The sequence below is a fragment of the Melampsora larici-populina genome, assembly GCF_000204055.1.
Source record: "Melampsora larici-populina 98AG31 unplaced genomic scaffold MELLAscaffold_22, whole genome shotgun sequence".
Taxonomy (NCBI): domain Eukaryota; kingdom Fungi; phylum Basidiomycota; class Pucciniomycetes; order Pucciniales; family Melampsoraceae; genus Melampsora; species Melampsora laricis-populina.
The window spans coordinates 1,098,645-1,125,244 of NW_006768786.1; the positions used below are offsets into that span (position 1 = coordinate 1,098,645).

The 26,600-nt window shown below is 41.7% G+C and overlaps 4 protein-coding genes across 4 annotated transcripts; 2 read left to right on the plus strand and 2 right to left on the minus strand.

Moving 5' to 3' along the window:
- Positions 1-10,727: 10,727 nt before the first annotated feature.
- MELLADRAFT_107316 (uncharacterized protein) lies at positions 10,728-13,950 on the plus strand (the record flags this gene model as incomplete). The annotated part of the gene is made up of 9 exons (XM_007410821.1): positions 10,728-10,875; positions 10,951-11,061; positions 11,146-11,383; positions 11,529-12,028; positions 12,119-12,236; positions 12,843-13,058; positions 13,277-13,371; positions 13,452-13,564; positions 13,912-13,950. 9 exons carry the CDS (start codon positions 10,728-10,730, stop codon positions 13,948-13,950), a joined length of 1,578 nt encoding a protein of 525 aa, XP_007410883.1.
- Positions 13,951-14,689: 739 nt separating this feature from the next.
- MELLADRAFT_107317 (uncharacterized protein) lies at positions 14,690-16,553 on the plus strand (the record flags this gene model as incomplete). The annotated part of the gene is made up of 3 exons (XM_007410822.1): positions 14,690-15,140; positions 15,213-15,608; positions 16,540-16,553. The coding sequence occupies 3 exons, from the start codon at positions 14,690-14,692 to the stop codon at positions 16,551-16,553; spliced, it is 861 nt and encodes a 286-aa protein (XP_007410884.1).
- A 2,500-nt stretch (positions 16,554-19,053) lies between these two features.
- Positions 19,054-21,368, minus strand: MELLADRAFT_87753 (uncharacterized protein; the record flags this gene model as incomplete). Its single annotated transcript, XM_007410832.1, has 9 exons — positions 19,054-19,093; positions 19,183-19,547; positions 19,619-19,767; positions 19,847-20,263; positions 20,348-20,569; positions 20,636-20,701; positions 20,756-20,818; positions 20,881-21,241; positions 21,321-21,368. 9 exons carry the CDS (start codon positions 21,366-21,368, stop codon positions 19,054-19,056), a joined length of 1,731 nt encoding a protein of 576 aa, XP_007410894.1.
- Positions 21,369-24,655: 3,287 nt separating this feature from the next.
- On the minus strand, positions 24,656-25,661 carry MELLADRAFT_107319 (uncharacterized protein; the record flags this gene model as incomplete). The annotated part of the gene is made up of 3 exons (XM_007410831.1): positions 24,656-24,867; positions 25,345-25,491; positions 25,562-25,661. 3 exons carry the CDS (start codon positions 25,659-25,661, stop codon positions 24,656-24,658), a joined length of 459 nt encoding a protein of 152 aa, XP_007410893.1.
- Between the last annotated feature and the right edge of the window lie 939 nt (positions 25,662-26,600).

The following is a 26,600-nucleotide window of genomic DNA, read 5'->3' on the forward strand; positions in this document are numbered from 1 at the left end:
TCAAAATTTCGACTTTTTCTTTCCTTGTACCAACGCTGCCACAATCACGCTACCGGTATCGGTATCGTACCGGTATCGTAGTTTTTCGGGCGGTATCGTATCGCCAGTATCAGTATCTGAGGCGCAATACGGTACTGGCCGGGCCTCCGAGGAGTATTGGTTTCGTGATACTGTACTCGGTATCGTATCGGATTTTGGATACGATACCGGGCCGGAGCCCGGGAAAGTATCGGGTATTGTCCCAGTATTATAGTATTGTGTGAACTCCGATATCGGAGCTAAATGCCCTTCGTCTTGGCAGAATGACGTCCTGAGAACTAATCACACCATCTCTCTATTGTGATCTAGCGTCGATTTTAGTCACCTCTCACCCCTCTGACGCAACATACCAATCCGACCGGTGTCACCTCTCGTTCAAAATGCGACCAGCAAGCACGTGGACCAACCAATTCCTCCCCTATTTTCCTGATTGGGCCAACCTGTGGTCGGACAGCTTCGAAGACTTTAGTCTGGTGAGTTCATTCCAACTTTCAATCTTGTAAAGTCCCTTTTTGTTCAGCACATAATCTCCTCTGAACTTTTACTATTAGCCTCCCGTTATGTCTTCCTGCTCCGATCGCGATGAAGAAAGTCTTCCACCCACTGCCTCACCTCCCCAATCCCCGTCTTGTCAACTACCACCACCAATACAACCAACTCCCCGTCGAAGTGCCCGAACTACCCCACTTCGCCGTCAATCTTCTATGATTATCCCTCCATCTGATTCTCGGAAGGCTGTACCAAGCGAATCTGAGGCTGAGTCCGAAGTCCAGGCTCCCAAGAAGTCTTCCAAGCGTCCTCGAGTAGACTCTGAGGATGAATCAGCCACGGCATCAGTCAACGAGGGTAGCCGTTCAAAGAAATCAAAGACGAAGGCAGCTAGCTCACCAGCCAAAGCCACCACTTCGAAAGCCACTACTTCGAAAGTTACGACTTCAAAAGCTACCACTTCGAAATCTTCCACGTCAAAAGCTACCACTTCGAAAGCTTCCACTTCGAAAGCTACCACTTCAAAAGCTACCACCTCGAGTCAAGTCAAGAAGACTATGGTAAGTCTTGAAGTTTTTCATGAATAAAACCTGAAGATACCATGAACCTGACTATCATGGCATGTATCATTGTGCACAGCAGTCTCAGAGCGCGCCTTGTTCTTCAAAGTCAAAGCGAAAAAAATTGGAGGTCGACTTGACTTGAGACTCTGAAGACGAACATTCCAAAGTCGAACGACCGGTTAAGAAGCGTAAGAGAGAAGTCAAAGAAAAACAAGTTGAAGAAAAAGAGGGGGATGATGAAGAAGAGGAGGATCCTTATGACTACATTAAAGACTATTTTGAACCAATCCCTAAGCGTGGTGGAAAAGATGTGAGTGCTTTTATTCATATTCACTCATCAATTTTCCTTCTTCAAATTTGAATCATTGATAAAACTTGATATCTGAACCAGAAACCCGAGGGACCTTACAACTCCTGGCCATGCAAGTATTGTGGCTTCCATGCTCGGTCTTCCGGTGGTTCGCATTCAAATCTATACGCCCATCGAGACGGATCCAACCAAGACGGCAAGTCTGGAAAGCCTGGCTGCCAAGAAAGGGATCGTGCTATTGCAGAAGGATGTATGCTTCCTCCCACGATTTTCGAGAGACGCAGAAAGGAAGAGAAGGCAGTCCAGCCCTCGATGGAATCCTTTGTACAGAAGGTCAACAAGTTTTCCAACCCGGTCTTGAATCAAATGGTCGGTTTGTGGGCTATCCGAACCTCTCAACCCTGGTTACAAATTGAAGACAAGACCCTGCGAGCCTGCTTCTGATACGCGAACCCTAATGCTCATCTTTTTGGCCGTACCTGGCTTGCCAAGTTTGCTCACCGGGTGTATCTTGGTCAGCGAAAGACAGTTATATCTGATCTACAGGTAAGTCATCACTTGATCTTTCTGGCCGTCTGTATAAGTTTTCATTAATTTATTCCAACGCTCTTTGTTTCTTCAATGTAGGCTCTTGACAGTAAATTTGGCTTAATCCTCGACGCCTGGACTTCCCCGCGTAATCGATATGGATTCATATCAGCCTCTGTTACATATATCAACAGCAAGTGGAAATTTGTCACCCGGCATCTTTGTATGAAAATGATTGCTTGGCACCACAAAGGCGAGTGGTTAGCCGAACCTTTGATCAACGTCCTTATAAAACATAAATTATATTCAAAGATAAGTATTTTCTTCGGTTTCAAACATTATTTTTGATTCACATGAACTAACATATTATTGTTAATAATACATGGTTTCTCAGACACATGATTCAGGTAGTAATAACAATACATGTGCTCGAGCCATGCAAGCTCGACTTGGAAAAATCGCCAAAGATGAAGATGAAGAGTTTAAATTTGATGAGCGTACTGATCGAGTGCGATGTGCCGGTCATAAAGTTGCACTGATTGTTAATGGTGGACTGCAAGCTTTGGGTATTGAAGCTCCACCTCCACCTCTTGTCAAGTCCACCATTCTTGGCGAATTCCCACTCGATGATCACCGGATGACCACGATAACTGAAGAAGATGAAGATCCTCAAACCAACCAGGCTCAAGAATCTCAACCTGACGAAGATAACGGTACAGTTTCAGATGACGACGAAACTGATCTTAGCAACATACCTGGAAATCAAGTAGACGATAAATGGTACCAAATTATTGACGGACCGTTTGACCCCTTACCCGATCTTGAACGTCCAGCAACTAATCGAAATGAAGCTAATGCCGTTTATGAACTGACTCTCAAAGTAAGTTATTCCTGACATTTCATGAATCCATATAACGCTTGCTGATCAATCTTTTTCATAGCTCGATGATATTGCTCGGAAGATAGGAGGATCATCCCGCATGTTGCAAGTATTTGATGCTACTTGCAAAAGTATGGACGTGACTTTTCCTCGACCAATCCCAGGCTATGGAATTCGATGGAACATCAAACTCCAATGCTGGGATAGGTTGTACAATGTTCGAGAGGTACGTGTCTGTTGTCTTTTCCACCATTTGTCCTACTGTCTCTTTTGTAATTCAAAGTCACTAATACATACATACATAATTATCAACCTAGGTAATCGATACTATGCTTAAAGATGATCAGAAGGAGCTTGCAAAAGGAAAAAATCGCAAGCAATCAAACCCAGCTCTTGCACCTAGCAATCCTGATGAAAATCGACCTCGCGGAATTTTTAACAAAGCATATATCACGCCTGACCAGTGGAAGCAGGTCAGCAAGTTGATCAAGGTACTACGAGTAAGTTGACACTTGTGATCTTCTCACACAAGGCTATTTGACATCTAACATCGTTACTTAAACAGGAATTCGAATCACTCACCAAGCTGTTCGAAGCCAATGCACCTACCGGCTCACTCGTCATCCGCGAGTATGTTAAGCTCAAGAAATCCCTTCAACACAAAATTGATGCATGTACTTCACGCACCGACCCGCTTTTCCCTATGTATCACGCAATGCTTGCTCGAGTCAAGTCTTATCTTGAGGAGGCACTCAAATCAGACGTTCTAGTTCTAGCTACGATCCTCCACCCCTGCTGGCGAGCAGACTATTTCCAATTTGCTTTTGGTGAATACTCTTCTGAGTTTGAAACCGCCAAAACGTTGATCGAAACTGCTTTTCAAAATCGAAAAGCACAGCTTGAAGAAGAAGCTGGAAAGAACATCAACGCTTATGAAAATGATTCAAACAATGGCGAAGAGGATGACGATGATGGTTTCCGTGCTCATAGAAAGAAACTTCACACACGAAACGAAAACAAGCTTTGTAATTACTTGGAACATGTCGATGAGCCCTCCAAACAGGTGGAAAAAGATCCAAATCTTGCTCTTGAATGGTGGAAGGTATAGTCTCTTTTTATGCTCTTTCTCATCTATGACTGAACTGATTGTTTCATATCTGTCTTTTCTATCAAGTTCAATGCTGCAAAATATCCGGTCTTAGCCTCTCTTGCCAAGGATTATCTGGCAATCTGTGGGGCTTCATGTGCTGTCGAAAGGACTTTCTCAGCCGCGGCTGATGTCTGTTGCCGGGATCGAGGTGCTTTGAAACCAGCCACAGTTGAGCGCTCAGTTGGGAGTTGCATGTGGTCTAAAGATGGAATAAATATAGCTGGTGAAGATTTCGTCGAGTGCCAAAAATGCATGGCAGAATGTTTGGACTTGGACAAGGATAATAGAAAAAGGAAGGGTCGACCAAAGTAATTTCTTCCTTTTTGATCAAATTTTGTTTTTATATCTTTGTCTTCTATTTTTTTTCTTGTTCTCTTCATGATACACAGCAAGAATCTGGTTTGTAATGGCTGAAATACAAGAAATCCCCGCTCTACTTTGTTTTTGGTCTGAGAGTCGCGATACTGCGATACAGTAACAGTATCGTACTCCCTTTGGAGCTACGCTACTAAGTATTGAGCACCACAGTATTGTCTTTGCAATACTGTACTGAGTATCGTACCTGGGGTCTAGGTACGGTACTATTTCCTGATTTCCATGGTATCGCAGACCAGTTACTTTACTGGGTATCGTCGATACGATACCGGTATCGTAATTGTGGCAGCGTTGCTCGTACTCTCTCATACCTCCCTTTCCTTCCACTTCAACTCGTGCCATTCCCTTCCTTCGACTCCAACTCATGCCATTTTCTTTTGGCTTCCCCTTTTTTGACTTCGACTTTTCTTTTCCTCCCTTCAAATCCAACTCACCTCATTACTTTTTGCTTTGATCTCTTCTTACCAATTCCGCCTCTTCAATCTACTACTACCACTACTACTTCTTCTTACCAATTCCGCCTCTTCGATCTACATACTACTACTTCTTCTTCGATCTACTGCTGCTTCTTTGACCTTGTCTTACCAATTCCGCCTCTTTGATTTACATACTACTACTTCTTCTTCTCACCAATTCCGCCTCTTTGATCTAGTACTACTGCTGCTTCTTCAATCTACTGCTTCTTCTTTGATTCCTTGAGCCAGATGCCAAAGGCCGATAAAGCTATTACAGCCCCAAGCAATGTGACACCTCCAAACTGGACCAATGCAAAGTCTTGAGTAATGCTTGATGGGTTAATCATGCAAAAACTTGCTGGAAAGAAGGCTGAATCCGGTTTCAAGAGTGAGGCCTGGAGTGAGGTGACCAAGGATTACAACACTCAGTTCAACACAAGTCTTACCAAAGCACAACTCAAGAACAACTTCCAAACTGTGAGTCATCCCTTTACATTCATCTTTCATTCATTTGTTTCTGATTACTACTCCCTAATACATAGTTGAAGAAGGCATACACCATTGTGCACAACTTGCGAGGAACCTCGGGTGCTGGTTGGATCAAGTCCACTCAGATGGTTGATGGGAGCCCACAATTCTGGAATAATGTATGATCATTTACCGATCCATGCCATGTAGCTACACACATGTGACTACATCACACTGAACTGGTCCTATCCCAGTTCATACTCTCTGTACACATACATACAGTTGCATGGCCATCACATCTGGTACAAGACTGGATAGCCTAGTGGTAAAGGCAACACTCTAGCATGAGTCTCAGCTAATACTGAGGTCCCAGGTTCAAATCCTGGTCCACTTTCTTTTCTGACCCGTAACTCTAACATGGAAGACATATACCACAGTAAGTCTATAATCACAAGTGATTGAACCTCATGCTGACTGTAAACATTGGGTTAATATCTGTATTTAGACTCACCAAGGTGCTAGTATCTACAAGAAGAAACCTTTCCCGCTTTATGACCTCATGCACAAATTATGTGGTAACACCAGTGCTTCAGCCGAGGGAATTGTTGGAACTCAGACCATTCCAACTAACCACAACCAACTGGCTAGTAGTGAAGATGATCAACCTTGCGACCGACCAGACCAAGTAGCTGCTGAGAAGAATGTATCAGACCAAAAGAATGTATCGGACCACGAATCTGACGATGACTCTGATACTTATAAGCTTCCTCCACCATTGAAGCGTCAAAGTGGATCTGCGGGTAAGTTGTAGTTGTTACTTTAAACTTTCTCTTTATATATCAATTGTAATGCTAATCACCTTTGGCCAACGCAGTTTTAGCTTGAGAAGAGTCTGTTTTACCTCATGAACTAGAAGATCTTGACTTGATGCATCCGGATGATCGAGACAACACCAAGAAGGCAAACACTGAATCTGACAATGATGACGACATAACTCACTCTGCTACTACTACTCCCAAAACTCGAGCTTTCAGCAAGAAGCCCACTCCTCGTATCAGACCAAACACTAAGGCCAAACTCGCCGCTTCTTTAGACAATTCAGCTGCACTTCTCAAGGACCAAGCTACTCAAGCCATTGATCGTGAGAAATTGAAAGCAAAGACTATCGCTGCTCATGATGCTGCAAAGGAGTCAATGTTGATTACTGCGGCTTGATTGGATCGAGAATCATTGGCCTTCAGACACACTTCCATCCCTTCTCAAGAGAAAGCTATGGCGATCTTCAATAAAGACCGGAAGACACACTTTGGCAAGGATCCGAAAGCTGCTTCTGAAGCCATCCTCCTTTTCGAGCATGAGGACAAATGTCGAACCTTTATCAACTCTGATCCTGAGTTGAGATGGAGTTGGCTCGCTTTGAGCCTCGGGTATACGGTTGTTGATGAGAAGGAAAAAGAAAATGAATGATAGTTTTCTTATCAATGATAGTTTTTCTTACCATCAAATCCAAATTTTGTTTTACATTACTTTATCAATTTACAATCTTATGGTTTTGTTTTACATCACTATAATATGCTATGCTATGCTTTTATTTTTTAGATACTTTGTCCGAATGAAATACATGTGTGAATGAAATACACTTTTGTAGCCTGCTTACTGGTTTAAACATGAAATGAAAAAGACTTGTTGTTTTAAATATTGTTTTAATTCTAAGATATCAAGCTCAATAGCGAGGGTGAGCAACGTAAGCATCCCACATAGACATCGCCAACCAATCTCTATTGTCGGCAGCTTGTGTACAAAGACCAGCGGATGTGACTCTATAAGCATCAATTTCGTTTGGCCAATTCTGAGGCTCTTCTTCATCGTCTTCCATGAAGAAATCAGCACCTCCCTTCTTGACGATAATGTTATGTAATACACACATTGCAATTACCAACATAGACTGTAGTTCAATCAAGAATGAGTGCATGTTGGTAATCATCTCAAATCTTATTTTAATCACCCCAAAAATCCGTTCAATTGCGTTTCTCAAACTTGAATGCCTCAGATTAAAGAGCTCATTGTAGTCTCTGGGCCCAGCGTTTCCTTGGGCCCACTCTTGTAGGTGATATCAAACACCACGGTAAGGGGCTAAAAAGCCCGGCTCGTTTGCATACCCAGCATCAACAAGGTAGAAATGGCCTAATAAAAAAAGAAAGATAGTTAATATTAAGATATAAACTAAGGAAAAGGAGAATATGTGACATACCTGCTGGGACCACAGATCTACCCTGCTGCCGAGCCACCTCCAAGACTCTGGCATCGGCAGCAGATCCCTTGAAACCAGCCAGAACAAAGGTGAACATCAAATTGAATGAACACCCAGCCAGTACGTTCTGGCTAAGAAAGCCTTTCCTATTTCGGTAAAGTTCACATTTGTTGTTCCGAACAACGGCCCCGATGTAGGGTGCCATCAATGGCACCTATACAGTGCTCAAACCAAGGATAGCGCTTGGAATTTGTGGCAATTTCGGGTGGACAGGGAGTTTGGGGACCAGGCTGACGATTAAATCTATCCGAGATGCGCTCTAATGCATGTGCCACAATATGAAAATAGCGGCTCGTAGTTTCTTTTGAATGTTGAAACCTTTCAGAGGTCATTTGATTTGAAGCATGATTCCCAATTGTATATAAGAACATCATCACCTGTTCTCGTGTATCAATGTGAATTGAAGAGGTGAGATGGTCATCTAGGAAATCCATGAGAGCAATGAAAGTGGTCTTGTCCATGCGACAGACATCGTGGAATTGAACCGGACTACCCTCAAAGACCTCTGAGGCGAGAAGTACGGCAGGGAACGTTTGGGGCTAGCTCCGCGGCGAGGAGTTCTCGAGCTAGAATGATGTTATTCTCAATATCTTCTCGGAGGGCTTCTTCATTACCGTCAGATCCAAATAAATTGTCAGTTTGGATTGCGAGGATAGAATCCAAACTATCAATGGAGGCAGTTGGAGATAAATAATCGGACATGGTGGTTTTTACCGTCCGATGATTCAATTGCAATTTGTTTGCTTTTGAAGTACCAAACAATTTTTGCTGAAAACCTCTCATTACCACTCATCTCGCGATTAATTGTGAGTTGAGACTTTTACGGTAGTTTCAGGTCCATTAATACAGTACACTTTTACTGTAGTATACAAAAATCTCTGGCAACCAAACGGGCCCTAAGCCTTTATGTTTATTAGAAAGACTCAAGTGAAAAGTTAATTTCTAAAACAGATGGTGAGAATAACAACAAATTGTTTTGATAAAAAAAGAGAAACTAAACACATCTTCAAGCTACTATATATATATATGACAAGTAATAACATAATCAGATTATATAACCATTATGACATCACACAAATCAATCCTGCCATGATCATCTTACGTAACCATTTCCTGGTTAAATAAAAAGTGCATTACTACAGTACGATCATTACAAAAGTAATCTTCCATATACCCCCATATTCTAAGAATTTGCCATATACCCCACACTAGACCTTAGGCGCGCCCGCCCGCCCTAATTAATATCTAGCAATAGATTAGGCCAAAGTACTGGGCCAAATCATATATTATCAGAAACAGCAAAGAATTAAGAGTCCAACAGAGATATGTGGATTTCAGAAAACTACATGCCAATAGTTAGATAATTCAGGGGAAAGGCTTGAATATAAATAGAGGAGGAATTAGGATGTCATAGATTTTCAACAGCAATGGACCTCATCAGAAAATCCCGATCTCAAGATATAACTGATGACTGAGTTTGGTTGTTGTGTATAAAATACATGTAGATTTGGAGGGACCTTTTGAGACCCAAACATTGTTTGAATGTGCTCATTTCAAGACATCTTACACCTAATCTTTTAAAAAAAGTACAGGTGAGGCTCTCTTCTTTACTTGATTGTTAAACATATCTTCATGATGGCAAGCTGAAATCATGTGTTAAATCAAAGTCTCATTTTTGCAAATCTGAACTGAACTTCAACAGGATGCTCACACGTTATTTTGATCAGTTCTTACAAAATTTTGAAGTTCATACTTGAACCATCCTGAAAATCCTCTGACAGTTATCTAAGTCTCCAAAAAAACACAAATGCAAGTTAGTTTTTCCTTTTTTTGAGGGGGGGAAATGAGTTATATGTATATAGAATTTTCACTCTTGATTCAAACCCAACCAAGTTTAGAACTGGGGTATGACTTCCATATCAAGCCCTGACAATTTTATTTTCTTTAGTCGGAAGAGCTTATCTAAATACAGTCTGCTGAGATTTTTGCAGGCGATGCCCACTCAACTTCATTGCTCAATAATTTGAGGAAAAGAGACCACAGGGGGTATTCCTCAACAGTTGGTCTAATGAGAATATAGTTACATCACATCAGCAGTAAAGAGTTCCAAAATGCCAACAATGTGTTGGAGATCCCTCTGGTATAATTAATTTGCATCATTTTAGCTCTGTTTAAGACTTTCCGAATGTCTATTAAGTAAAAATTCATCTCTCCTCATCCTCATTACCACTCTTCTCACTGAAAACCCGCGCAAGACAACCTTAGCCTGCCACTGTGGAATTCAACTTATCTGTTGGCACATCCTTGTTTTTAGGGAGAAGGGAGGAGTTTAAAGATGTACGTTAGGGATCTACCCTTTGATAAGGTTACAGGTTACACTACACCAAAGTGCATCTTTTCCGTACGGTTTAGAAAATTCTGACTGACATAGAAAACTATGTGTCATCCACATATTCTGTTTTCCTGCTGCTCAGAAGTAATGATAATTCATCACGTATCAAGAGCACCTATCTCATGGTTATAACCTTTTTTGAATGCAGTTTGTGTGTAATCCTGTCATTTGTTGATTTAACTTCTGAGTTATTTAAATTGTAGCCTCAGTATTCCTTTCTAGAATATTGATCACTTGACTTCGTGTATCAATTTTGATTCAATCATCACGATTCTTTGCTTCGTTTATGTTCTTTTCTTCTTTATTGCGCACTATCATCTAATACATGATCAACATTCTTTCCAATATTCTGCATTCATCCTTGTGGCTACGCTTCCCACAAGAAGCTTTACAAGATAAATAATCTACGTGTTCAAATCTTTTCTCCCTATCTGTAATTCAGAAGTAAAACATGGCTTATGCATCATGCCTCAAGAGATCGAAAATCGAATTGGTTTACGTATATGTGTATTGACTATGCTGCTTACAAGCAAATGAATGTCCGATTAATTAGCAAGCTTTGGTATATTGACATATTGTTCATCTACTTATAATGTAGAATTTAAGTCAGCATTGAAACCGCGAGGCAGGCTCATGAAGTGGAATGTCTTTATGCCGCTCGGCTTGATCATCACACTCACACTTTCGATCATCCTCCTTATGGGACTGTCTATATAAAGCCACCTTCAAGCAACTCCTTGTGTCACCGCGCTGCGCATTTATCTAATATGTCTACTGTTCTGGACCCCAGCAACCCAAGTGTTAGCAAGCACGACATGGCTCAGTGGCTTTACAAACATGACAAGACAACTACCCTTCACTCCAAACTAAATCGAGCACAGCTTGCCTCCAGAGTGCGGAAGGCGCAGCCGCATCGTTCGTTTCATCTGTCTCTCAAAAACAGCATCTGATTCTATTAGATTTCAACATTTGGATTGTTTTCTTAACCAGTCTTTCCAAACCCTGATAGCGACGATCCAGCCCTGGACTCCAATGATTTGCAGGGCCAACAACAGGAATCAAGTGATCAATCAAATGTGCTTGGGAGCATGGAGGTTCATAGTGCGTCATCATTTCTCTTTACATCTATGACACCCTGATGATAGGAGAAAAAGCTTAAAACAAGGTTTAATTCGATATTGCCAGACCGTATGCCTTCACCTTCCACGAGTGGTCGGAGTCCACAAGACTTGACATCAATCGCTACAAGTACTCCTCCTCCTCGTAAAGGAAAACGTGTTTCTTTCGATCCGCCATTCTCCACATGTTACCTCGTACCTGAAGTCAAATCGAATCCTGCGGATACGGGGCCTGCTCGAAAAGCAAAGCGAGTGTCTTCTGATGATCACGGTGGGTCTACCATGATGACAAAAAAAAGAAGAAGGTGAGTTCCTACGAGCTTGTACATGAGTACTTTCATCATCATCTTGAATCACTTTCACAACCTTAATCATACCACGTAATGTGAATCCTGAAACCCTGTTCTATCTACAGTCAATCCAACAGCAAATTCCAGACCGCCCGACCAGTACCAGTCTACCAAAGTCTACAGGTAGAGGCGTTTCAAAATCAACTCCAGAAGTGGAATCTACCTCTCTGCTAGAGATAAAGGATCGGCGCGAACATATCAAAGAGTTAAGTGCGCTTCAGGAGCCTCTGGTTCTTCCTGCTTTGAACACGTTAAGTAATTGTGTAGAAGATAAGACCATGGATTTGGCAGAACAATTAATTCCTCTTGGGTCAGAAGAGGGCAAACCAGCTACTCCAAGTACTCATCACTATGAAATGGACTTGATGGAATTTCCCGAGTTAGATATATTCAAAAGTGAAAATCCCGGTACGTCTAACAATATTTCTTCTTGTTTGCTCCCATGGGCGATGCCTAATCATGCTGGATCATCCACACTTTTAGTATTGGGAAGGAACATCAATCCAATTCCTTTCAAACCCTCAATTAAGCCGACTTCAGAGCTACCAGTACTTTTGGGAACAGACTACTTTCAAATCCAAAGAAGTAAAGAAGAACAAGGTAATTCTCATACTAATTCCAACTTATCCTAAGCGTAATCAATACGAGTGGAAAATAACCAAACTTTACGATTTTTTTGATATACAACAGTTGCTGCCCTTGAAGAGCGTGTGGCATATTTCGAAGACATGAAACAAATCATGGTCACTACTCAGACACGTTTAGACTTTTTAGAGACGCACGTTGAAAGACTAGAGACCGAATTGCAGTCAGCTTGTGATGACATCGATGAGCACGGCAAAGTCATTACTGGCCTGCTTTTGGTTGAAGATGGGGAAGATTCTGGCAGTTCTGTCTCAGATTAGAAAATGGTGACAATTGTGTAGCTGTAGTTTGAAGGTTTATGAGCACGTGATATGGAAACAACATGCACTACAACTACATTTTATCCTTTTGTTTGAAGCCAACCTCTATGTATAATCAATCTATGATTCCCTTAGAAGTAATAGCACACCCAATACAACAATGTCATTCTTAAGTTCCATCATGCTGATGACATATCTGTGATAGCAACAGTGATGCTGTGTTTTGGCCGTATCACTCTTCTCTTTCCTAACTCTTTCCTTTTGTTTGTCCATTTGAACAACTGTCACTCGATTCCATATATAGTTGCCCCATATACTTGCCTTAAAGACGATTATTATCTAGCTATTGCATCCCGCGAGTTGCTACAAAAGACCCTTTTACAAGTCTGAGTATAATCCCTCTTGATTGTATGTGTCATCAAATGTTTATAGGCACACATGTGTTGTTCCAGGTGCAACCAGCATCATTGATCTGTTCTGAACTATATTCTGCCTTGTTCTTATAACAGTTACCACGTATTTCTCATCGTGTATCGAAGTCAGCAATCAAAATTTTGTCAGCCGGCAACAGATCATCTTCCCCTCAGAGAAGAAGAAATTCCAGAAAGGGACTTGATGATTCGCCAGACTGAAAGGCACTCATCGTTCTACGCTGATGCCAACACTCGAGGTTGTCACGTTTTGACAACAGCTATTGCTTGTTTACATGTAGCTAAATGTAACAAGTGAAAGGTATAAGATCACCACGATTGCCCCCGTTTCTGAGTTGAATTGATAGCCCTCTGCATCTTGTAACACAAAGATCCTGGTTTTTGAAGGTCAGTTGTCTTCTCTTTTCATTTGCCCAAGTCTCATCATCCTCGTATGCTCTTCAAAGTTTTGGACACCTATATAATTCTCTTCTTTCGTACGTTGATGGTCTGATTTCTGCTTCTCAATCCAGGTCGAACATGGGCAAGGGACGGAAGAAAAGCACCGGAGGCACAAGCTCAGGACCCACAAGCCCTTCAAACGAACAACTTGAGATTAATACCAAAGGTGAGCTCAGAGGTTTGTATTGATCTGTTTTGGATGAATCTCGCCATAAAACCCGTTTCACTAATTTCTACTTGCCTCAGGCAAAGTTCCTAACTCTGCTCAACCAAATACGCAGTTCGTGAAGGATCAGACTTTTCCAAAAGTCCCTCCAAGCGCAGCAGGGGGATTTGTGCGAGATGACGTAGCAGCAAAGGTCCACTCGTTACCAGATGACTTGCATGTTTTCCTCGACCACGACTTCGATGAAAAGTGTAACGAGATCAAGAATGTCCTATATTATCTTATCTTGTATCATTTCGACCCCAAGACGAAATCTCGCCCGAACCACAACAAAACCGCCTTGAAAAAGGCGTTTCAAGATGATGTGAAGCCTTTAATCATTCCGTACATCAAACCACCCGTTATAAAACCGGAGCCAATGGACACGGATGCACCCGAAACTGTGGACTTTGATCCTCTCAGCCGAAAGACCACTCGACAGATGTTAGTTGGTGCTATTTTGAAGAAAGTGGGCAAATTCTTGATACCCGACATCGCCAGAATCGATCAACTCCTTTGGCTCTACAAAGCCAAGGTTGATAAGGATCTTTGCTTGCCAAAAAAACCGGAGTTCAGTCTGCGACCTCGCTACCTGAAAGAAGATCGCTTGAAGAGCGAGACAGTAGAAGAGCTTCGACATGCTCTGCAAGTATATGCTCCGCACATCTTCGTGTACTCAATTGATTTGAGGCCCTCATGTCTCATCGATCTCTACATCAAATTTGTTATCGAAGGGGATCTCCCCCCTGAGCGCACCCCTGTCCTTGGGTTTCACTATGCTGTCATAGACAAAGAAGCTAATTGAACTTGAACTATCATAGAATTGATTGTGAGTATCTCAAAACATCATGTCTTGAATTGGTTTTGTCAGTTACTCACTAGACTACAATTTTGGTTGTGACATATAGTGTCATATTCAGTCCTACATCAAGTTGATCTTCTCTTGGAAGGTCTCTGATTGTGTTTCTTCTGATTTGTGTATCATGTATCACTATCAATCCTTTAGTGTTGGCGCCTATTTTTAGTACGGCATGTTTTGTATGAGTTGTGGTTTTGGAGCGCTCCATTTCATTCATGAGTCAATGATCAATAGGTTGCACTCCGTTTGGAATTCTTATGCCGGATGTGTGTTCCTACTTCCCACATCCCAGCTCTGATAAGACATATATTCTTAACTATATCCAAAATATAATACTACAATAAGCACTTCGTCGCTACCAGTTCTCTCAATATCAAAGTCTACTCGTCACTTCCCCCACGTCTAATAATTTTTTTAAAAATGCCTCGAGGGAACAAAAAAGTTGCAGAGCGTCGTCGAAAAGTATGCACATGCAAAGCTTTCAATTGCGAATCTGGCGTTTACTTGGACGCACAAGGCTTGTCACAACAAGGTGTCGAACTCAGCCCAGAGGCTTATGAGGCTCATCAACAATCGGAATTACGCAACATCGCTCAAGCTGCAACATCAGATGCTTTTGATGCACATTCTTTCCAGGATATCAACCTTGGGTCATTGTCACAAGACAATCATCTGGTCGAGATTCTGCGTGAGTTGCGTGTAAGTCCAGCTTTGCAACCAAGCCCTTCTGGATCAGGAGAAGCTGCGGATGTGGCTCAAGTACCTGATCGGTCTTCAAGAGAACATCACGAGGATGTTATCCTGGAAAGCTCTTGCACGTGCCCCGCCATAGACACTGCGAGGGAATGTGGGATCGAATTTTACAATACCAGTGAGTTGCTAATTATAATGCTTCACCCAGCTTAGATGACTTTTGACTCATTTCGTTTTTAAATTTTCACAGCAAACTTTTTTACTTTTAATTTGAGACAAGTCAATCCTGTCTGTCTTCATGTGGCTTTGACCACTGCGATCATCAGTATATTCGAACACGCCTCGATGTTCACTGCTTCTTGGCTCTTGGATGCCCAACGCATCACAATTGAGCTCGCTCTGACTCATGGCCTTCTTCCAAACGTCTCACCAGGCCAACTTGAGCCCCTTCAAGTGAAAGTCTTGAATCAGATCCCTAGAACCGTCGACACTGTAATTGGGTGGCTCAAGATTGACCCGTGCCTACAATTTGTAAACTGTTGCAAGGGATGCTTCGCAATGTACCCATTAGCGTCCGCGCCTAAACGCTGCACCCATCGTGTTGCAGATCTCCCTGGAGCGCCTAGCATATCTGAAGATCCGGAAGGTGCATCAACACCGCCAATTCTAGAAGACGATTATTTGGAAAAGACTTGTGGAGAACTCTTGGTTCAATTCGCACGAGGCCGGGATAAGCCTGTTAGGAAGTATGCCTTCCAAAATCTTTCGGAGTGGATAGCTCGTCTACTTTGTCGGCCATTAGTTGAAGAGTGGCTTGATGAGAGTTTGGAACAATCTTCAAAGCCTTTTGATCCGCAAGATATGGTTTCTGACATACATCAATCAAAGCTCTGGAAAGCTTTTCGGGGACCAGATGGAAATCAGTTCACCTCTCAGACTGGAAATCTGACGTTCGGGATGTTTGTTGATGGGATAAACCCTTTTGGGAACAAACAAAGTGGCCGCCATTCGTCCATCACCTTTGTTGTCCTGGTCTGCCTCACTCTTCCGCCACGGGTTTGCTTTTGTAGAGAAAACATATTTCTCGTTGGTATTGCTCCAGGGCCACGTGAGCCATCTCTCGAACAGATGAATTGGATCTTGAGGCCTGTAGTCACACAGCTGAAAGAGCTGTGGAATCCAGGCCTTTCCCTTTCTCGAACACGGCTATATAAAAAAGGACGACACATAAGGGTCGCTCTACTACCTTTTATAGCAGATATTCCGGTGGTTCGGCGTTCTCTTGGCTTTCCTAGTGCAACTGCCACTCATTTTTGTTCATTTTGTCTACTCCAGAAAAAAGATATCAAAAACTTCAATCAAGCAGTGTGGCCTTTACGTACATGTGAGCAGCACCGACTGTGGGCATATCAAGCACGAGACGCCTCGACTCCTGAAGAGCGTTCCGAAATATTCAAAAGTCATGGTGTTCGTTATTCGGTTCTTCTAGAACTAGAATACTGGGATATCTCCAAGTATCACGTTGTCGATTCTATGCATAACTTATTGCTTGGCCTGCTTAATTGGCACTGCCGAAGATTCTGGTCGATGAAAGACGAGAAGAACGAAGAGGAAGAAGCCCCGGCTATCAGCACCAAGGAATTAATGAGCCTACTCGCCGAGCACTCTCAAACACAACATCGTCCAAAGCCCTCGCGCAAGGCACCCCCCGTGGAGGATAAGGACTCAGACCAAGAGAACATATTGGATGAGTCCTTCAATGATGACACTGCTTCGAGTGATCCCGAATTTAATCCCTTTGCTGACGCTGAGTGGAGTGGAAAATGGATGCCACCGCCCTCTGATGAGATCATCTTGGATAGTACAATGCTACACAAGATAAACCTTCTGCTTCCAAGAATTCGTATTCCAACATGGATCAAGCAAGCTATTCCGGTACTTGGTAAAGCTTCTTTTGGTAAACTGAAAGCTGATGAATGGCGAAACCTGTTCACCATCCAATTGCCACTCATCCTTATCCCTCTCTGGTCTGGGCGCGATCACATCAAAACATCACTCTTAAAAAACTTTTGTCATTTGGTATCCCTTGTCAATTTAGCTTTAAAAAGGGAGCTCAATATGGACATAATATCACGATATCGCCACCACATCCAACAGTACCTGGAAGGATCTATCGAGATGTTTCAGCATTGTCAACCTGCTCCGAACCATCACATGGCAATCCACTTAGCCGACTGTCTTGAAAACTTTGGGCCAGTTCGCTCTTGGTGGTCCTTCCCATATGAACGCTTGATGGGTAATATCATCAAGGGTACTCATAATAATCACCAGGGTTAGTCTATCTTCTCTTCTCATTTATCCAAATGTTATGATCAATGTTCATTTCGTATCTAAATATGCAACCTTTGAATACATCTGTAGGGGAATTGGAGATCACGTTTGTCAAAAACTTTTGTCGCGCGGGGAATCTCTCTGTACTCTTACAAGAGGACAAACTCCCAGAATCTCTTGAACCTTTCAATTCACGAGTACAAGCTTATTTCGAGCCCAAGAAGCCTTCTCAAAAGAAGGCTTCCAACTCCAAGCTTCAAGCATTGGACAATAAGTCTTTGACACTTCTCATTCAACGGTTGAACGAACGGGCGACCAAGCACTGTAAATGGGTGGCTCCCGATCTATGGGTTTCGTACACAACAGACGGCTCCGCTGGGTTTGCGGTGTGTCCTGCACGCGCTATGATTCACAATCATGTGTTGCATAAAGAAGTGACCTTTTCCACCGTCAAAGCTAATATGAATAACAGCATAATCGCATTCAAGTCACAATCAACCAGTATGATGCAATTTGCACGAATTTCCAGTATCTTCACCCACCGCAGAAGCCCACAACCAGAAGAACAAGTCATTGAAACGTGGCTTCGCGTTCAAATATTTCCATCTATCAAGGAAGGAGTTTACAATCCATTCACACATATCAGGGAACCTGATGTGCAGACACACTTACAGATGTGGTCAACAAATGCTGAAGAAGTCATTCGGTTGGATGAAGTGATTGCACACTGTTCGTGGTTGATGTATCAACCGGGGGAGCTTCATAAAGACCTCAAACTCGCTACAATCGCTTTAGTATGTATGGAACGCTAATAGCACATAAAGAATAACAAATTTTTATCTTGAAGCCTGCTTCTTGTTCCCATTATCTTCTTTAAAGCGAAAGTACAACTTGTATATGATCATTTAAAAAGAATCTACAATTGGAATCAGCCTGCTTCTTGTTCCCATTATCTTCTTTAGAGCAAAAGTACAACTTGTATATGATCATTTAAAGAGATCTACATTTGGAATAAGCCTGCTTCTTGTTCCCATGATCTTTCAAGCTTTCGAGCAAAAGTACAACTTATATGATAATTTAAAGAGAATCTACAATTGGAATTAGTTGAGATAGCACACTTTGGGGCTTCATTTCCAACTGACTGCGTTCCAGACGCGAAAGGGTCTGTAGCCACTCTTGTGAGTAGCAATCGACAGAAAGACCTATAGGTGCATTAGCATCACTTATGCGTGCATTTTGACATCGGATTCTGAGTCGAGACGGTCGGCCAGTAGGAGATGGTGTACTGCCTGTTGACCTTCTCCTTTTCGGTGTGCTAGCTTCGATTTTTGATTTGTACGAGTCCAAGCGTGTGAAAACATGTTGTAAGGCTGAACTACGCCACCTCAGTTTTCGGATATGAACAGCAGAAGAAACATGTGTGGCTATTTCATCCTGACAGTCCTCGTGATCCGTCTCATCATCGCTACAGCAATCTTGAACCATAACCGAAAGTGGCCATAAAGCTTGTTTTGAGAGCACAATCTTCTCCCGCGACTTTTTCAGCTGTTCTATGTGCGGAAAGAGTGTTTTTTCATTCAGTTTTACAAAGTTGAGATGTGACGGAGTCACAGCCTCTAACACCTTCAATGAAGCTCACATATCGTACTCGTGCGTTCCGCCTAACCGCATCAGCAGCTTTCTTTTTTCGTGCTTCATCCCATCTCTGTTCACGAAATCTGGAAGTGATTCAAGCCCGCTCGATCAAATGAGCAACAGAATCAGTCACAATGTGGACTTCCAAAGGTAAACTTTATACCACTTACCGTTTCATAAGAGATTGAACACGTGTTTCAAAAGCCTTTTTGATTGAAGAAATGTTTGGAGCATCAAGAGATATCCCGACATACTCACCACACTCCACCAATTTGATAAAAATCTTGAAGGCTAAATCCCACAGCCACTTGTTGTCTTTTGAAGTTGGCGCTTGACCGAAATCTGGTCGAAAGCTTGATACCCCTACAGCGAGCATCATCTGTTGCATGATAGAAATTTGCTGTGGTGTTGAATCTTTATGCCGTGGCCCGGAATAATCAGTTGAATTGAGATCGGGTGGTTCCATAGTTTCGTCTAGCACATCCAAATCGAAATTCACGAGTCCGATCTCCAAGTCAGACATCCAGGACTCTTTTTCATTGAGTGTGGCAGGCGCAGGGAGTGAGGGACTGCTTTCTTCTAGACCTAAAAGAGTATCTATATGAAAACAAACGGATAACTGCGTGACAGGCATGAATATTCCAGCAGCTATATTCAATCTTGATCAGTGTGAGATACAAATGTTCTTACAGAAATACGACCACCCCGTGTTTTCTTCTTTTTCGCCGAGACTTGCTCCTCATCTATGTTGTTCTGAGTCACTTGGTTCAATATCCTAACCTCTTCAGTCAATTTTTCAAGTCGCTGGTTAGTCTTGTTCAGAGCATCTCGTAGTTCATCTAGTCATTGAATGATTCAAAGGTGAGTCAATAAAACAAAACTACAATGTCATAGGCAATGATTTGAGAAGCAACTTACGAATCATCTCGAGCATACTTTCCTGACTCTGATCATCTCCTTGGTTTTGTTTCTCGGATTCAGACATTGATTTTGGACTCGCAGCCTTGTGTGGGTGTTTTTTTGCGCTTTTGCGTGATGAATTTGATTTACCAGTTCCTTGCTGCATTTGAAATCGACCCTTAGAAGAACCTTGGTAAGTAGGCTGAGCTGAATCATTGGTATCGCTATCCGCCTCCCCCGCCAGTAGATCGGAACCTTCTAAATCAGACTCTTCAGCATGAAAAGATGGATCCCAGTCATGATCATCTGGATCATCTTCCTCTCGCGACTTTCCTTTACCCTTGGAGGTAGCTGAGTTTTGGTGTGACGTTAATACGGTCGGAGGGGGTCGTGGGTAGGACAGGCGCCCGTGTTCCAGGCTGGGTAGAGGTATTTCTGCATCGGGCAAAAATTAGGAATGTGACAGAGTGGATAAGGTGAATAACGTTTTATACAACATTTACAAACTTCATCACTTACCTTCCGGAGCTTTGTGAACCGGCGATCCAATGGTAGCCCAGCCTTCTATTTGTAGAATCTCGTGATCTCTATTGCCAACATCTGAATCACCCCGCGTAATAGGAGGTATATTGTCACGATCGAGTGTCGAATCTTGCGTTTGTACATCGTCATTCATATTTGAAGGTTGCGTGTCAGGAGGTGAAGAAGGTAAAGGGAGACTTTTGGGATCGGAGGTTGAATCTGAAAAGTTTTTAATTGTCATAAGCTTGATCTATGACTTCATACTGACATAGCCAATTTACACACCTGCCGGAACAGCTATAGGCACACTTCTTTTACCTGACTTGGTGGTTTCATCAGCAATCGATTCGCCTATAATTTGAAACATGTAAGCCAAGCACAATACAGAGAAGTCTCAGCACTTACCGTCCAAAGGAGCGTGCCGTGATGTCCTAAATGTGAAGGAGGGTAAAACGGGGGGTAGAACAACTAACCAGCGAGTGAGTTGTATAGCTCCTGAACATGTATTTTGAGCCGAACAATTCACTTACTCAAGTCTTGGTAGGTTTTACATGTCTTGATCAGTTCCGCTCTTGGTAACCCATCAGCATCTAGCCCAACATCGCCAACCAGTTCCCGTAGCTGCTGATCAGTGTATTGATCATAATCCACGTCTTGTGGCCTTGGAGCATAGGTATGATCGATTTCGGAAGGTGAAATAGGAGGTCTCTTCCTGATGGGTCTGTGTGATTGCTTGACCGTCTTCTTCTTGCCAGGTTTCTTCAACGTTCTTGCTTTCTTCTTGATTATATGCTGATCCAGAAGCTTCAAGAGATTTCCGCGCGGCGTTTCCAAAGGGGTTTCCGAATTCACAACGTCCTGAACACTTCCACACGCCTCATCATCAACGACCTCTGTTGTCCAACAAAAGGTTATCAAATTTCAGCAAAGATTTTAGAGAAATAATTGATTATACACACATGTGACTTACTTTCTTCTTCAATTGGGATTGCTCGCTTCCTTGACTTTGTAATATCATTTCCAATATCTTTCAAAGCAGTGTTATAACTGCGTAGTACCCGACTTCTGAGATTTGCCACGGATCCCTCGGCCATTGGTCATACAATACATACAGTTGTATCAGTAACAAACGGACAGATGGGAAAGTGATGCGAAGATACTGCACAATTCTGGGCGAGGACTAGGGATGATTGATTGACAGTGATAAAGAGAAATCTGCACAGCGGATGGAAGAACTGAAAATCTGAACGAATGGAAAGTCTATCTGGTTATAACCAGCAGATAGATGAGAAAGGGGTGCAAAGATAATGCACAACTATGTGTGAAGAACGATATTTTAACAATCAAGGGAAATCGGGCCAGCCGGTTAAAGAAGTAAATGTCTAGATGGAACTTCCGATATTTGAGCTGAAGCAATAAAATATTGAGGCAAAAGGGGGCTATGTTATCAAGACCGATTTGTCTTATGTTGAGGTTTGGAGTGAGTTCACTCTACGGCTAGTCAACTTTATGATTATTTGGGGGACACCATGGACAAGATTTGTGAAGAGTGCATCAGCATGGCAACAACCTTGAATGTGAAGTAAACCCACAGGTGCTCACCAGGCCTGGATCCATTGACCAAAGAATCAATGCCTTTCATCACAGTCACCAAAGCTGGGAATAATGCGGCATTTTCTTAAGGACACAGGGTATCAATGGTTGTTAGTATACAAAATAAGATGCCGTTATTATTATTATATTGGCAGCCGTAGGTATTTCACGAATCACTACACCTTTTCTGAGTCGGTACAGAATGATCATGAAAAAAATCAGATTATTTGTATCATCTTTCCTACAATCGGGCTTGCTTTTTATGAAATTAATCTCACATGGGGAGCAAACAGTATCATGATGACAATCTGAGATGATGACTCCCCTTGATAGAGGGTAGTCTTGTTGGTTGTAGGTATCAATGGGGGACCGGTGTTTGTCATTAGCGCTCATGCATTAACTGATACAGAAAAGATCATCTAAGTACAAGAATCTTCGCAAGCTTTGGGAAGATGAAAGTGTTTGTCAAAGTCGATCAACTTGAGTAAGAAAATTCAATTGGAGGCGGGGATCATGTGATCTTTAACCCTACCAATCTTCAATATATAAAGCAAAGATGATTCGGCTTGATCCATGATACGTTTTCCAATTGCTACATCACGCTCCTCACAAGATGTCTAGTTATATCCATCCATTCCATACTCGCGTTTTTCTACCAAAGTATTTCTTCGACTTTATGTTTTGTGAGGGTGATATCAATTCCAAGCCTGATCCCCAACTTTTCCTAAGTGAAGCTTCAACCTTTCAAGTATTAGAAATAACCCGTTTGCTCTGCCCTTATATCAGATTCAGCGCGGAGGCAGAAGACGATAAATCATTTGTACACAAGCTATTTCTCCAGATGATAGCGCCTCATCTTTCTACTTTAATCATCCCAAAAGGCCTTGGACCCGATCAACACTACCTTCAAGCATTGATTGATGTTCCAGTTGTTGGATCACCAGACTGCGAGATCTTTATGTCCCCTGCAACCATTATCGACTCTGATTGCATTCGCCGGTTCAATTGCTTGATTCTCTGCTACCTTAAGAATGGCCAACATCGTCTTGCAGCAGACAACCTTACCGACTTTGTCAAGGTTCACAAGTATCTCAACGACAGTGAAATCTTGACCATTGCTTCTATTTATGAAGAAGCTCTAGATGGCCTTCACGAATCTGTTGGCGCCATTCAAAACTCACATTGCGAGATCGATGGGATTGGTTTTCAATCATCTGACTCTGAGATCTCACAGACCCACCGACAAGAACTTCAACTTTCTCTTGAAGCTGCAACCGCGAGACTGCAATCTCGTCAGAAGGCCTTCGATTCCATTGTTCAGGGTGTGGGATTCCTTCAAGCATTGTCAAAGTATCACGAGTAAGTCACAAACTTTGATATTACTATTCCAAATAAGTATGAGTTCTGTAAGTATTCTAACTTGTGATCTTCAACCCAGAAACTTGGCGTTAAAAAATAAACCCTCCCCTCCTGAATCGTCTTGAACGATTCCTTTCAAATATTCTGCGGTGTTGTGCACATCATTCTGGTAAGAGATGGATACTGTCAAGGTGCTTATCATAACATGAACTGATCAAATCCTTTTGTTCAAAATTCATTCCAAGTTGCAGGTATAATCTTCATACCACAACGTTTGAATACATGACTACATATCGAAATCTGACCAGTTACCGTTGTATCAACTACCTTCTCTAGTATGTAGAGTTGTTAGATCCGAATTTTTCTTGAACTGTGTGTTACGCGAAGAAACTAAGAGAACTAGCAGTTTACTCAAGGACCGGTATTGAAGATTAAACTAGTAGTATATATTTTATCATGAGTTCACTTTACAAGTAGTTTTGCAAACCTCTATTATTCAAGATCACAAATCAATTATTGTTCAAGACAAAGCTTTGTACCTGAAATATGTCCTGAAGGTTGCTATGACTTGTGGACCTTTATTCTATATATCTCCGTTGTATCTTGATCTTATACTCTTTTTCTTCATCGGAATTATTATTATCCTTCTCTTTTCTACACCGCTGTGGCAGAAAAACAACGTTGTAGCCTTGTAGAGCTCTGCTCTGAGTTCTCATCTTACAGGTTCTCCGTTCTGAGAACTGTAGCAAACTTGTTTGTTTTGACTACAACCCAGATCATCACAGAATATAAGTAAAATACACGCCCGATGTCATAAAGCTTGAGTGATCTTTCACGGGTGTGATTGTAGTGTCACCTCACGGGGTCGTGAATGCAGGTTTTTACTGAGCCTCACAACACTCAAAGCAGTCTCTGACACAAGTATACACGTGGAAGTGTACTGTTGTAGTTTGCTAAATTTGGATAATTCACTACATTCAGGAAACCAGAATATGTAGATGATACATAGTTTTCTATGTCAGTCAGAATTTTCTAAACCGTACGGAAAAGATGCACTTTGGTGTAGTGTTAGGGGAGTTCGTTGGTTTTGAAAGTATGTAGAAATATCAGAAAAAGTTGATCAAAAAGAAGTTGATCAGATCTCACCATTGTTGAATGATAATACTTCATCACATCTTTTTCGGTCTAATGTGATGGTTGCGGTCGGACTTGTGATTGGTTTAGGTGTGGGTGTGGTATATTGGAATATCTGCAGGTGGTAAGAACTATTGCAAAGAAAAAAAGAGATCAATTGATAAGTACATCATCTTATATAAAATCTATTATATGATTGTTCAGATAAAGAAATCATCATCATACATGATTGAGATCAACAGGAATCCCAAGTGTGACTAAGAAACAACGCCGGATCTGACTTCTTTTCCAATCAATTGGTACCCCAAGTCCGTTCTCATTCTTCATCAAATCATTCCAAGTCCTCAAAAATAAATCATATTGGTTCATCAAAATCAAAGGTATTGATGGATTCTTTTTGATTTGATGATCAGACATAATGTTTGGATCATCTGTTGTTCAAGGTGTTGAATCGATTCAATTCAAGGTGATGAATCGATTCAACTGGAAAACAAACCATCAATTGCTGGTGTGAGTGTTTGTTTCAAAGATTCAAAATTCTTCAGGTCTGGTAATTTGAATGGTAAGATGGTCAATTTCATTTTGAACAAACCTTGTCCAACAGTTCATGATCCGTGCACGTCTAGTCTACTTCAAACTGAGGGAGCCAAACCATGGACAGACCAGTTGGGTAGATTTTCGAGTACGGTTTTGATAGAAGGAGCGTTTTGAGCTTTGGTGAGATCATGTCAAGGAAACGTTCTCAATCAAGAGCGAAGTGGCGAGTGATATGGATTGGTCTAAAGGATGAAGTTCAGGTTGGTTTTGTGGATTGATGGTAAGTGATGACATAGATGAAGTTGCAGATGTCAATTGAGTTTTTTCTGACAATGTATCGTCATTAAGAGCCAGAGTGATAAGTGACACACTTTGTTTTGTTGACAAAGGAGAATCAGATGGCTCAGCTTGAGTGTTGAGAAAAGATGTCAGGGTTTGACCTTTAGCAAGCAGGACAAGTCGACTCAAATCATGCTCTTGAAAGCTGGTCCTTTTACCGAGGATGTCTGTAAGATCATCTAGAGTGAATCAAGCTTAAAGTCAAAATTTGCAAACAGAAGGATCAAGTAGAGATAAGAAGTCACTTACACACCAAACCTGCTTCTTCCGAAGCATGAAGGAATAATTGATTTGAAAATGTATCATTTCTGATCAAATGTTCAGCTAATCCTCCTTCCATAGTTAACATTGGAAGTAGATCTTGAGCATTATGGGTCTGTGGATAATTTGTTTTGAAATCGATTGAAGATTCTTCAAGTCTTTTAAACAATTCATCCGTGAATGGGATTTGAGATTCAATTAGTTTGTGGTGTAAGATACTGGCTCTTGAATTCCACTATGCTAATATCCTAAGTGTTTTTGAATGTTCAATGATTGATAAAGTTTTAAGTATGTGATTTGATCGCCCAAGAAAGAAGAGTGGCCAATGTAGTTAGATGATAAGCAGGTTCACCAGCTAAGAATAATTGATCCAAACTAATCTGATTTAAATCCGTTTTATTTGTTTCTTCATCAAATGTTTTTAAAGGTTCTAAATCAAAAATTGGTCCTGTAAAATTCACTTGAACAAAAATCAAAAGTAATGTAGCAACAACCGTCAACCTCAAAATGATTTCCTACTCTAGATCTTTGTACGTGGATTCCTGTTGGGTAGTATTGACTTTTCCAGCCGGAGTGATGATAAGCAAAATAAAGATTGGATGTGGATTTGTGACACTTACTTCTTTTATAGATATTTTGTAGGAAAGAGCATGAAGAGAGAAAACAACAAGTGTTTTGACTATTGTAGTGGGTCGGGATGTGGAATATATCATATTCCTGCGAAGTAGTGAGACAGATCCCAGGAGACTTAGGAAATGATTGAAAGTGGATGGATAAGGGTAGGGTGATGGGGCACTGGCAGAGTTAGGTTTAGTGGGTATAGAAAAGAATGAGGTGAGGGGAGCGTGCAGGGAACCTGTGTATTGAGCAAAATTATGAAATTACATTGAGAGAGACAGATTTATGGTGATGCAATATAGCATTATAATTGTGTTTTGGAGCTTAGGATGGATATGTGAGAGAGGTTGAGTAAATGATGAGTCAAACAATAGTTGCAGGGTATACTGAAGGGGTCACTTTAAGTCGT